This window comes from Palaemon carinicauda, chromosome 14 (genome assembly GCF_036898095.1).
Source record: "Palaemon carinicauda isolate YSFRI2023 chromosome 14, ASM3689809v2, whole genome shotgun sequence".
Lineage (NCBI taxonomy): Eukaryota > Metazoa > Arthropoda > Malacostraca > Decapoda > Palaemonidae > Palaemon > Palaemon carinicauda.
The window spans coordinates 110,893,737-110,907,172 of record NC_090738.1 but is presented as its reverse complement, the minus strand read 5'-3'; the positions used below and the strand labels follow the sequence as shown (position 1 = coordinate 110,907,172).

The 13,436-nt window shown below is 37.1% G+C and overlaps 1 protein-coding gene across 2 annotated transcripts in view; it reads left to right on the top strand.

Annotated features, from left to right (window-relative positions):
• Nucleotides 1–7,113, top strand: part of LOC137653613 (protein TRC8 homolog) — a 77,933-nt gene extending 70,820 nt beyond the window's left edge. For both annotated transcript variants that reach the window (XM_068387167.1, XM_068387166.1), the window contains exon 3: nucleotides 3,930–7,113. In XM_068387167.1, coding sequence (XP_068243268.1) covers nucleotides 3,930–5,944 — 2,015 coding nt within the window. In that variant the 3' untranslated portion in view covers nucleotides 5,945–7,113. The remainder of the gene's footprint in view (nucleotides 1–3,929) is intronic.
• Nucleotides 7,114–13,436: the final 6,323 nt, after the last annotated feature.

Sequence of the window (13,436 nt, the reverse complement as noted above, 5' to 3'; positions counted from 1 at the left end):
AGCCTCCTTTAAAGATCTCACTTTAAAGACTCTTTTCCTCGTTTGCTTAGCAACAGCTAAAAGAGTCAGTGAGATACACGCCTTCAGTAGGAACATCGGATTTTCTTCTGAAACGGCTACATGTTCTTTACAGCTTGGTTTTCTAGCCAAAAACGAGCTACCTTCTCGTCCTTGGCCGAAATCGTTCGATATTCCAAGCCTTTCAAATTTGGTTGGAAATGAACTAGAAAGAGTCTTATGCCCTGTTAGAGCTCTTAAGTTCTATTTAAGACGAACTAAACCTTTACGAGGACAGTCAGAAGCTTTATGGTGTGCTATTAAGAAACCTTCTTTACCTATGTCAAAGAATGCAGTTTCCTATTATGTCAGACTGTTGATACGAGAAGCTCATTCCTATCTGAATGAGGAAGACCATGCTTTGCTGAAGGTAAGGACACATGAAGTTAGAGCTGTCGCAACTTCAGTGGCCTTTAAACAAAATAGATCTTTGCAGAGTATAATGGACGCAACCTATTGGAGAAGCAAGTCAGTGTTCGCGTCTTTTTATCTTAAAGATGTCCAGTCTCTTTACGAGAACTGCTACACCCTGGGACCATTCGTAGCAGCGAGTGCAGTAGTGGGTGAGGGCTCAACCACTACATTCCCCTAATTCCATAACCTTTTTTAATCTTTCTCTTGAAATGTTTTTTATTGTTGTTTTTTGGGTTGTCCGGAAGGCTAAGAAGCCTTTCGCATCCTGGTTGATTTGGCGGGTGGTCAAATTCTTTTCTTGAGAAGCGCCTAGATTAGAGGTTTTGATGAGGTCCTTTAGTATGGGTGGCAACCCTTGATACTTCAGCTCCTAGGAGTCACTCAGCATCCTAAGAGGATCGCGAGGCTCAGTAAGGAAGACGTACTTAAAAAGGCAGAGTAATTGTTCAAGTCGACTTCCTTACCAGGTACTTATTTATTTTATGTTTGTTATTTTGAATAACTGCTAAAATGAAATACAAAATACTTAGCTCATAATAATGTAAACAAGTAATGCTGGTCTCTACCCACCCCCCTGGGTGTGAATCAGCTTATATAATCACCGGCTAAGTTTAATATTGAAAAATGTTATTTTTATTAATAAAATAAATTTTTGAATATACTTACCCGGTGATTATATATTAAAGGACCCTCCCTTCCTCCCCAATAGAGACCCAGTGGACCGAGGAGAAAATTGAGTTCTGTGTTTACATTGAGTACTGAGTACCTGCTCGACAGATGGCGCTGTTGATGTACACCCCCTAACTGCATAGCGATCGCTGGCGTATTTTGAACGTAGAGTTTTTCTGTCGGGCAGCAGAGCTGCAGCTTATATAATCACCGGGTAAGTATATTAAAAAATTTATTTTATTAATAAAAATAACATATTATGATTATGTTGAAGGATACTTAAAGTGTCAGTAACAATAATTGATTGGCCTAAGTGTAAAATTTTCCCAGAGAACTACACAGATGAGAATATATTATGTTAGCCAATTTTGCTCTTGTGTATGCATTTGATACATGTAGTGTGTATACAGTATATATGTTTGGGGATGCAATATTTTTCAATATAAGGGAAGGGGCTCATCACTTGTTACTAAATAACCATGAAATATAATGATTAGGGTATGTCCCTAATCTTCTTATCATCCTTGTGGTTAGAAAAATTACTGCCAAAAATTCATACATATACTGTTCATACTAAAGTCTATTCAATTAATATCCACAAAAAACTTTGAAGTCCAATTTGTCAAAATATTAAATTTTATATAGAAAAATTATCTTCTTTTTTGATATTGACTAATTTTTGTCATTCAAAACATAAATTGATAGGGAATTTCATAGCTTATAATCTTTACATTTACTTGAAAAAAAAAATTCCTTATAAAAAATGGCCACCTTTAAAGGTGACCTCTTTACATTGATAAAATAATATAGATAGAAAAAATAATAAAGCTAAGAGAATTTCCATTATAGAAGTTTTTGTATAGAAGTATCTTTCAAATGGTTTCTATATCAAATCTGTAGAAAAAAAAGTTGATAGAGTTTCAAGTAACCCCTGAGTAAAATTGTTTTAATGGGGCAGAGTCGTGCTCCTTAATATGATTTTGGGATTCTTAGAGATTAATGCATTGTCACAGACTTTCTTTGATATGGCTATAAAAGGAAATCATGCTCCACCGGATTACCCTAAATATGCAAGAAAGAAACCAGATCTAAAAGGGCCAAGTAATACACTAGTAGCTTGTTATTTTGGATGGTAGGAAATGGGCCCATAGTTGTATTTTCCCCACAGTTACCATAGCAGATATTCAGGTACTTTGACCATTCCGATAGCAAAACCTATTCTACTGATGTGGCAACCAGGCATCACATTGTGTTTTCAGGGGCAAAAGACTTAGTGATGTTTACTTCATGTTCCTTAACCCACTTGAAACTCAATTTCCAAGATATATGTTCTTCAATGGTTTCATAACTTCATCATTCATTTATTGGTACAATAATTTTAGTGTCATGTTATAAAAGCTAAATTTGTTTTATCACAATCTTGTCCCTCCTCTTGTACCCATATGATATTGATAAACTTTTATATAAAGAAAGTGTATTTATATTACAACTTTGCTTTTGTGTCTCCATGATGTCTTAGACATGCTTTGCTATATTTGTCATGTTTGTTATGATACCCACAGTCTGTGAAATATGCTGCATAAAGAAATATTGTAATCAACTTCTAAGTGATTTACAAGGTATTTGTTGTGGTGACATGATCCCCGCTCTATGAAAATACCATATTGCGAATTTGCTTCCTAAACTTTCATGGAGGGTACCAAAAAAGAAAACTTGGGAGCTGGAGGGACTAATTTTACCTCCCTCACTAAGTTCTGCCACCATCTTGGATCTTGCCATAGAGTCTCTGAAAAAGGATCTAGGAACACACTTTGGCTGATCTACAGCCTTATATTGTCTGTTTAGTGGCAACTTCAAAAATCAAAACTTGAACTAAATGCAATGAAATATGTTCAAAGATATGTGGCTTATAAGGATTGGCAAAAGGGTGCAGGTTTGAGGAAATTTCTGCAAAGCTGATAAATCTCTTTGGAATTTTAATTTTGTTTGTTAAACTAAGGCCTCTTTTGTGCATATCTCAGTACTAAAATAAGTTTAGCCAGAAGCTACCTGTCTAAATAAAGTGTTGATCTTTGGTCCTAGCTCCTTTAAAATCAAGAGAAATCCTGTTTCAATTTAATAAAAGGCAATCGATCTTAGAGCCAAGGGGCAAGTACCACTTGTCTCAAAAGAAGGAAGTCGATAACCTTATTGAATCACTTGAAATATTCAAGGGTTGGGTTCTAGAGTCTCCCATGATATGTAGAGTTTCTGCAGATGAGCTTCCATTAGATGATTTAACTCTGGAGATCTTTAAGGTCATGAAGAGTAACTTTACTTTCATGGTTTTGCTATAAAGGAGCTTTTGTTACTCAACCTCTCAGTTCTCCTGCTATGACAGAGTGACTGCTGGCCAAGTTGTAGGGTTCTCTTGTTGATAATATGTACTATGTTACTTATAAGGCATTTAGTCTTAAAATCCTTAATGACCTTGCTGCATAGTTAAAACTGAATGGGAACCAACTAGCAATATAAATCTAATTATCACAAATATCTGATGAGTCTGAGGAACTTTTATTAATCCACTAGCAAAATAAAGAATGAAGCTGGTTTGACATGTAAGACTAAAGGGCTTTTTTCAAATCTGCGCTAGTCAGCTGCTATGGTACCCACATTCTGCTTTCATCTTTCAGAGAAAATTTTACTATCTGGGAATATTTCATGGCAAACAAAATGGACAGTACATGTTATGGATTTGTATGAAGACATATATACTGTATTTCTAATAGATTTGTATTTTTCTCTTTCAGTTTATGCGACAGCAACAGTTGCCTTTCTGCTTAGTTCTCAACGATTGATAAAAGTTTATTTTGTTATCATAAGCTTTGCTGTAATTGTAATTGGATATCAGGCAAACGTGGCTACTATCAGGTACTTAACATCTGGGCCAGAGTCTAGTTTTCCTTCTGTTATGCTCAATATTTTATCTCTCAATACCACAGCTCTTTTTGACAGTGGAGGTACAATTTTCACACTTGGTGCAAATTACATCTTCCAAGGGTTTTTGGGCTATCTCTTTACCTTGATTTATTCAGGACCCCATTACCCTCTCTTGCAGAAACTGCTCATAGTATCCTTTATATTACCATCTGCACTCTCATTTTTCTGTGTCCCAAATTGGATCCTTGTTAGCATCCCTTTACTTTCTGCATTACTTCCATTGGCTGTACTAAAGTACACAGTCTTCTCTAATTTGCTGAAGTGTATTCATGTTGTTTTAGAGGGCTATCATTATGCTCAAAGAGTAATGAGAGACTTTGGACTCCATTCACTTTTGGAATCTGAATGGGTGAGGTTAAACATCCCAAATGTTTTGAGAACATTTTGGTTGCTACGGATGGCAATGCATTTAGCAGGTCTTCTAGGAGAATTCATGTATGTAAGAGGAGAATATCAGTCCTTGTTTTCATTGACAATGGCAGACTTCTATGTAATTTTCAAGGCTATAATGACACAGGGATGCGAAACTGCAGTAGCTCTTTTGGGAATGACAAGTATTGTTTCCTACATCTGTCATTATGTCGGTGTGGTGTTCCAGATGATTCTCCTCACAGTGGAAGATGATGAGAGAAGCATGGGGACTGTGTGTGCTATTTTGTTCTTCATTTTGGCTGAACAGAGTGGCCTCACAGTAATGGGTGGAGAAAAGAGATTTGTTCGTTTGTGTCGTAACTTTTGCCTTCTATTCACTGCTATGTTACATTTCATACATAATATGGTTAATCCAGTCTTAATGTCACTTAGCGCAAGCCGCAATCCAGCTCTTTATCGTCACATACGGGCTCTGGTTGTGTGCTCTATTTTGGTATTTTTACCAGTAATGCTCTTGTTTGTTTTGTGGTCATTGTATCCATTATCTACATGGCTGCTGGCTGTATCTGCCTTTTCAGTACAAGTTGTAGTGAAGACTTTAGTCTCTCTTCTTATATATGGATTATTCCTTGTAGATGCCTATTGTAGTACATTTTGGGAAAGACTGGATGATTATGTTTATTACATTAGGGCTTTTGGAAATAGTGTCGAGTTCATTTTTGGTATTCTCTTATTTTTCAATGGTGCCTGGATATATATTTTTGAGTCCGGGGGTTCTATAAGGGCATTTATGATGTGCATCCATGCATATTTTAACATTTGGTGTGAGGCCAGGAATGGTTGGACTGTGTTTATGAAACGCCGAACAGCAGTGAATAAGATTAACTCTCTACCAGAGGCAACCCAAGATCAGTTAGTGAAACATGATGATGTGTGTGCTATATGTTTCCAAGGATTGCACAGTGCAAAGATTACAAAATGTAATCATTACTTTCATAGTGTTTGCTTGCGTAAGTGGCTGTACATCCAAGACTCGTGTCCACTCTGCCACGAAACACTTTATAACATTGAAACATCACGCGCAGATAATTCCAATAGCAGTAGAAGGGAGAATGAGGGAGAAGAAAATCATCCCAATGCAGATGAAGCAAATGCTGATGTGCCAGTGTGGGATGGAGAAGACATTGATGTTATCTTGGGGGAGAATATGAATAGCGGTAACAGGGAACTAGTACGAGATAATGAGGTTGGTGAAGCCTTAATTGTTCAGGCTCAGAATAGACCTCAGGAAGAGATCCCTCCAACAGCAGAACCATCTGTTGGTGCTGGTGCAGAAATAGAACAACCCTTGCCGGAAAGGGTTTTTGAGGAGAACCAACACCTTGAGAATAACCAAAGATTTATTTTGAGGTCAAGGCGACCTCCTATAATTGACCAGGATATAGGTCAATAATATTAAATTAGTATATTAATGTGTTATATTTTAATGTGATTTTTTAGAATTTTAGAATATTTATGTTTTTAAATGGGTATCTGGTTGCCTGAGTTGCAAACAAAGTGTATATAAGCATCTTAAATCATGTTGAAAATATTTTGTATAGCTTATTGTGATAACAGATGAGGAAAGCTGTTTTATCCTCATTCTGGAGACAGTCAATTCCTGTATTCAAGTTAGTGTTTTGGTATGCTGTACTTAGCTTCAGCACATAGCACACTTACAAAGTAACAACATTGATTGCGCATTCTTTAGATGCAAGGATATAGGTATTGCAAAGGTATAGTTGCTAGGCTAATTCTAAAAGTTTAAGAGAAATTCCCTCTCATTTTCAAGCATTTTACTACATTATATTTAACAGACACAAACACTCTTTTGCTTTGTCGAAATAAGGCATTTTTCTACCACATTTGTATTTCAACATGTGAACCTAAACAGGAGGCTCATCAGGAGCAAGTTGTATTGCTGTCTTTACTCACTGATCCATTCACATCTATCTTGCAGACACACTTGATTTTTTCTGGATTTTAAGGTTCTTATTTTCTCGCATCTGTTTCATACCTACCATCCAGTTCTTGCTTCTATTTCTCTCCCCTTCCCACATAATACTTCTGAATTAAGCAAACTTTTCACCTACTTGCAGTATTATCTTCTGTTTATTCTGTGCAACCAAAGTACAACGTGTACTCATTCACCACTTCTCCATATTATCCATCTTATCAGTGGTTCTTACTTTTCCTATTCTACACAAATAGATGTTAATAGCTTCTTTTATCTTTCACATTTAACATCCACACTTCACTTTTTAATGGGGATTTAGTTCAACAATCCTTGTGTGCATCGACAATTGGCTTCCATAAACAATCAGTCTCTTTTTAATCTTTTGAACACATCTTGTTTCCTTTTATTCTTCTCATTGGGTATATTTACTTCAAAATTTCGATTCTTCCACCAGACTTACTTACATTCATTACTCCATCTTTCCCATTTTATTTTCCTCTTGTTACTTTACTCTCTATCACATTTACTTTAAACTTTCTCCTCTTGCAGACACTTTTCAAACTTTGACTAAGTTTTGTATATCTATCTCTCTATCTGTTTGTCTGAATGTCTGTCTGTCTACACACACACACACACACATATATATATATATATATATATATATATATATATATATATATATATATATATATATATATATATATCTTTTTATACATGCAAATATATACAGTATCTATGTATTATAGCTTTTGTTGCTATAATACATATTTTATGCTCATCACAAGTCAGCTTTTGACACACACACACACACACACATATATATATATATATATATATATATATATATATATATATATATATATATATATATATATATATATATATATATATATATATATATAAATATATATATATATTATATACAGTATATATATATATATATATATATATATATATATATATATATATATATATACAGTATATATATATATATATATATGTATGTGTGTGTGTGTGTGTGTGTGCGTGAGTGCATGTATATACCAGGTATGTATATTTCACAGATCAAAGAGCTACCTATATCAAGCTGGGAAATATTTGTAAGATACTCGTACTGATAATGACATATTCTTGTTTATATAGCAGAAGATAAATAATGATGTTTGACATTCAGTAGACTTAGATTACATACTTCAGCTTTAATTCAAAAGTAAATGTAATATTTATCTGGGCAAAAAAGGGAGGCAAACATTTTAACCATTGCAAATTTTAGTAATTTTTTTTTTTATAATTCACTGGTGTATCAAAAGGAAATCTTTAATGTTAACTTACATATAGTGCATTAATTTAATTTTCATTGCTACATATTGGAATGATGATTGTCTGCATAATTTCATGCAATTGTTTCCCAGTTTAGTATCTTAGAGCTTTTTAAGTTTTCCCTTTTTCTTTATCTTATTTGTTTACATCTTTTCTATTTATAAAATCTGAAATTAGATGAGAGGTAAAATATGAATCGATAGCTTTACTGTATTGAAGGGTTATTTTTGTATCCTTGCTTATAACTGATGATCATGTATTTATTTCTAAGGACCTCCCCTATGTTCATATTGCATATTCTCCATAAGCTCAGTTTGATTGACATTTACCTGTAAAATTTTTTAATTTTCCCATTTTCTTACCTTCAATAAATACATCCACTTAGTAAAGGAATGCTGATTCTTCTGGTATGTGGTAACTGATGAGCATTCTCTTTGTCTCCTCATTTTCTTTAGTTGTTGGCTACTGGCAAGACTACTTTAGACTGTTTACTTATTACTGCTCAGTGTATTACAGGGGCAATACTATGATTTGAATTATGTTGTGAAAAGTTTTGTCAAACTTGTTAGTTTCTTTGGTCCCTGCTACTTCACCATCCTTGTGAGCTAAGGATGGGGAGTTTGGGGGAACCTATAGGTCTATCTGCTGAGTCATCAGCAGCCATTGCCTGGGCCTCATTGGTCCTAGCTTTGGTAATAGGGTGCTTGGAAGCTGATCATATGTATGTATGGTCAGTCTCTAGGACATTGTCCTGCTTGATAGGACAATGATTCACTGTCCCTTACCTCTGCCATTCATGAGTGGCCTTTAAATATTTAATGTACATGATTTGAGTAGGCCATCTAATTTCCTTGAATTTTCTAGAAACCTTTCTTTGGAAATAGTTTTAGCAGTAGCTCATTGACATACCAAGTAGGGTTTTGCTATACATTATCATGAAGAATCATGGTTTGCTTATAAAGTCTGCTAAGCTCCAGGTCCTATAGTGGTTGCAGGGCCGTGATCTAATTGATTTTGATTTCAGTTGATTTATAAATCCCCTATCTACATCTTTGGTATCAATCAGAGTATCATTATACTAGATACAGTCCGTTTTTTTAAGTAGTTTCATTAAACAATTTGGAGTCCGTATTTCAAACCCAATTTTGAGATTGTTTGTTAAAAGTAATATGGACCTGGTTTGTAAATCTTAACCATGGCATATTACTATAATTTTAATTAAACTTATCCTATCTTTCCTGCACTGGCATCTCACCTCTATTAGAGTGTGGGAGTCAGCAATGTGAACATCAGGGGAGGTTCATAGAAATGACATTTCTTATTTCTATACCCACCTGATGTTAATATATATGTCCATCCTCTTTCTCATTGTCTCATATTGTCAAGAGGATAGGGAAAATGTTGACTTCGAAACTGAGGAGACGGTTACCACTTACCGCTAGAAGGCTTATTCCTTTACTAAGTGCATGTGTTAATTGAAGGGAAGAAAGTGGGAAAGATAAAAAATTTTATTGGTTAAGGACAATTAAACTGAACTTCTGGAGAAGAAGCAACATGAAGATCAGGTGAGTACAGTAGAAATAAGAAATTTTATTAAAACTTACACCGAACACTAAATATTTTATGGATGCTCATTGCCACTTTTATAGTTTTTGACTCATAATTGTCAATATTAAGAGTAACCCATTTTCTCAACATCCAAGTTGACAAGTCCTTTCTTGTTTAGTAGAAAGTTGAATTTTTTTTTTTGTGATATTGGACTAATTTGTTTTTGTTCTCTATTCATAAACAATTACGCATAGTATATTTCTGTATACCTTATGTGTCATAATGACATGCTGTATCTGAAAGAATTGTTTATCAGTATCATTTAAACCATGATTATTTTTAAAATTTTTGTATAAAATATCTTTTACTCATCATGAGTTTGCTAGTGAAAGAGGATCAACTCTGTAATACAGTACTTGATATGATTGCACACTTCGAATGTCTTTAATGATCTCTTTATACTGTATGTTCATTTTTATATTTCAGAGTCCATCAAAGTATGACCTTTTTTAAGGAGACTGCAATTTACTTATATACCTGTATACACTTACATATTTTTTATTAATGAGATTTTCTTAGATTTTATTACTGTGTTAACAAATTTGTTTGTTTTGCATTGGTAATTCAAATGTTTTGGCTACTTCATTATTGGATTGGAGCTACTAAAAGAGAGACGTTGGAGAACAATTCAAATGGTTTCCTTTTTTTCATTTCATGAGTGAATTACAGGTACTGTACTCCATTTTTATTTTACCTAGTCATTTGTTTACTGTTTATTTGACAATTGTGTCAATTTTTTTTCTTTTTTTTTCTTCTTTTGCAACAAACAGGTACAGATTTTATGTTTCATAAGAAATTTTATTTTGATAATGTGATTTTTCTTTCATATTCTGTTATTCAATTTCTGTAGATGGATCATTAATTTTCTTATATCAGAATGAATGTAATGAAAGTCTTTTAAAAGTTTTTGAAAAATAGTATTTAGTTAATCCAGTGTATATAGGTTGTAGGCAGTGAACCAAATAAAATTAATATTGAAAAATAACTGGCAGCGATATTTTTATTTGCTGTAATAGTTTTAAGTTCTGGTCATTGAAAATCCAGTTAAAAAATTGTGAATGATTTCTTTGATCATTACAAATGCATTGAAACTGTAGTCATGACTATTTCATATGAAATCAACGTAGCTATTTAAGAAGGAAGCATGGATAAGGGACATATTTGGTGATTCATATCAGAGCATGAAACCACTTGGTGATAAAAGTTATTTTTATTTTCGTGATATAAAGTCTGTATTTAAATCAGCATTTTGTGAAACAATCTAACGAGGAGCAATCTTAGTATACTATTTTAGCACTTTCAAAGGTATTATTTGTAAATAAGGTGCATCCTCACTTTCTCTATTAGTGAGGGTCAGTTTTGTTACACTGATCATTGCAGCAATGAGGAGTGTCAAAGCACCTTGTTCCCCTTTTCTGTTATCTTGCAAGAATAGTTTTGAATAGGGAGATATTTTCATCGTGAGCAGGAATGGCAGTTTAATTTGTTAACAAGGTAGTTAATGACAGGTTGTGTCATTAACCTAATAAGTGTCATTCACACATTATTATGTTTAATGTGATTTACCTCAGTAATGCCCTCAACATATTACATTTTTGACTTTAAACTCCCATTTCAAATTGTCATCTCATAATGATATGTTTACTCATAAATTTTAGGAACATTATTTGGCTACACTCGGCAGATGTGAATAGTAAATGGAAATTAATAGGCAGCCTGGCAACATTTTTTAGTCGGGCCCTTGACAGTAGAAGGCTCACTTTTTTTCAGTATGCTTTGAGAATTTTCTGTCATAATTCAACCTTCTGCTATTTTTATTTTTATTTTACAATGCACTTGCTAAAGAGGATATATATTTCTTAAGGAGGAATTGAATAATCACTAGATGATGAAGACTTTAATATTGATAACCCATTGCATGAGGGGGAGAGCTCTAGTTCTGAATCCTCCAGTCACAAAGATATTGAAAGAGCCAATTTATTTTCTGAAACAGAGTGAGGATAACTTTTCATACTGAGTGACTGGACAACATGAGAGTGAGAGAGAGATCCCATTGCTTCCCTTCCTGATATGTTGGGAAATTTATGGTTGAAGCTAAAGAAAACTTGTAGGAATACAGTGCTTAGATGGTGAATAGTGAGACGGTATGAAAGCAGCAGTATTGTCTGAAGGGATGCTTAACAGGGTAATCAAACTTTTCATCTTCTTTTTCATTCAGGAAGTGAATGCTGGATATTGATTGCTATTGTTACAGATGTGAAGCAAGAGTTGTTCCAACACAAATACTTACCTCGAACTACTTTCTTAGGAGTTACCTGTAATCTCCTCTCAACCGACCAGAGTTTTGTGTAGTATACCCTACGTCCGTTTTCTATGGAGGACTAACCCGGGAGTAATGAGAACGTGCCCCGAGGGTAGACCTGAGCTATGTCGGCGTCAGCTTGGGTCCCGTTAGTCAGTGAGTTCTCTGGTCGCGTCGTGATACCATCACGCCGCTCTCATTCTCTTACGACCCTTTGTGTCCCGACTCGTGTGTCCCGCGTGGTTACCGCGTGGTATCTCTGTGCTTATCCCTTGTGTTCTCGCGTGTTCACTGCCTTTCCTTGTGCTTCCCAAGTGTATTCCTTGTTTATTCCCTTCGTTCCTGTGTCTTGTGGTTGTGTGCGATGGAGCAGGTCCGCCGTTGTCCTGGGCCTAGAGCCGGAAAGTCGTGTGGAGCGTTCCTTTCCAAGCCCGAAGTGGACCCTCATTCCCTTTGCTCTTCCTGTAGAGGCAGAGTGTGTTCGCCGTCGGATACGTGCAATGAGTGTGTTAGATGGAGTGAGATCCAGTGGGTGCGTTATGGCACTAAGAAGAAGAAGTCATCGAAACGTTTGCCCAGGAAATCTAGCATCTCTTCGCCGTTACCGTCACCCAGTGGACGGTCCGACGGGGCTTCTGTCTCACCTTCCCCTACCCAGAGTAGGGGACGAGGTAAGTCCGTTGCGGGGAAAGAGCCGAGGGCCCTTTTTAGGAGTCTAATGTGTATGAAGTGGGGGTTGCTGGGACTTCTCAGGCTAGTGGGGAGCCTGATAGTGCTGTGTCTGGGGGTTCCGGAGACTCTGCCCTTGTGCTTGGGGGGCACGTCTCCTCCGACGACCCCTTGTGGTGTAGTAATGTTGTGCCTCATTCTTTGCCGCTTCGTGGGCCTGTGTTTCAGGTTCTTCAGCGGCTGGTGACGCTCAGGGAAAGTTGGATTCCACGGTAAGTGAGCCCTTCGGGTGGAGGCTCCCTAAAACGCCAGGTAGGTCCCCAATGCGGATGGAAGAGGGCCTGGATACCTGGTTCCCTAGTGTAGTACGTCCAACCTCTTTTCCAGCTCCTCTGACGACGGTTCCGGAGTCTTTCCTACAACCCTCGACCTCTGGAACGCAGCAGGTCGCGAAGCCCTCCGTAGCCCCCGCTCCTGCCCGTCGGTCGGGTGGTACAGTGTCGTCGGTTTCTTCAGATGATGGTGCTTCGTTCTCTTCAGAAGGGGAAGCGAGGAGGAGGCACCGCCGATGGAGAGAGCGGTCCAGAAGCAGGCGTTCCCGCTCAAGGTCCTGCTCGAGGTTCAGTAGAAAACGGTCCCGGTCTCCACGGAGGAAGTACAGGAAGAGTAGGTCCCCCGATGGTGATTTGGTCTTCGTTCCCCGTAGGAGTGAATTGCAGCGTTCCCCTGACCGGCGGTCCAGGGATTACTCGCCGCGAAGGCCATCTCCCTCGCAGGGAGAAATGCGAGAAGGCCTCTTCAGGCAGGCGTAAGTCCGCGAAGCTTCCGGCTCACCCCGCCCAGCGGGGGGAGCCGTGCTTCCGTACGGGCAGCCTGGGCGAGTCAGCACAGCTGGCTCGGCCCTTGGACTTAAAGGAACGGTTCCCTCCGTCGGGTCAGCCCACGGGATCCGCGTCCTCGTCCCCCAGAGAGATTACATGGACGGTAGTCCTCGCCGGCACGGCGATGCCCGTTCTGACCCCCAACCCTGGTGCGGAAGTTCCCTCCGGG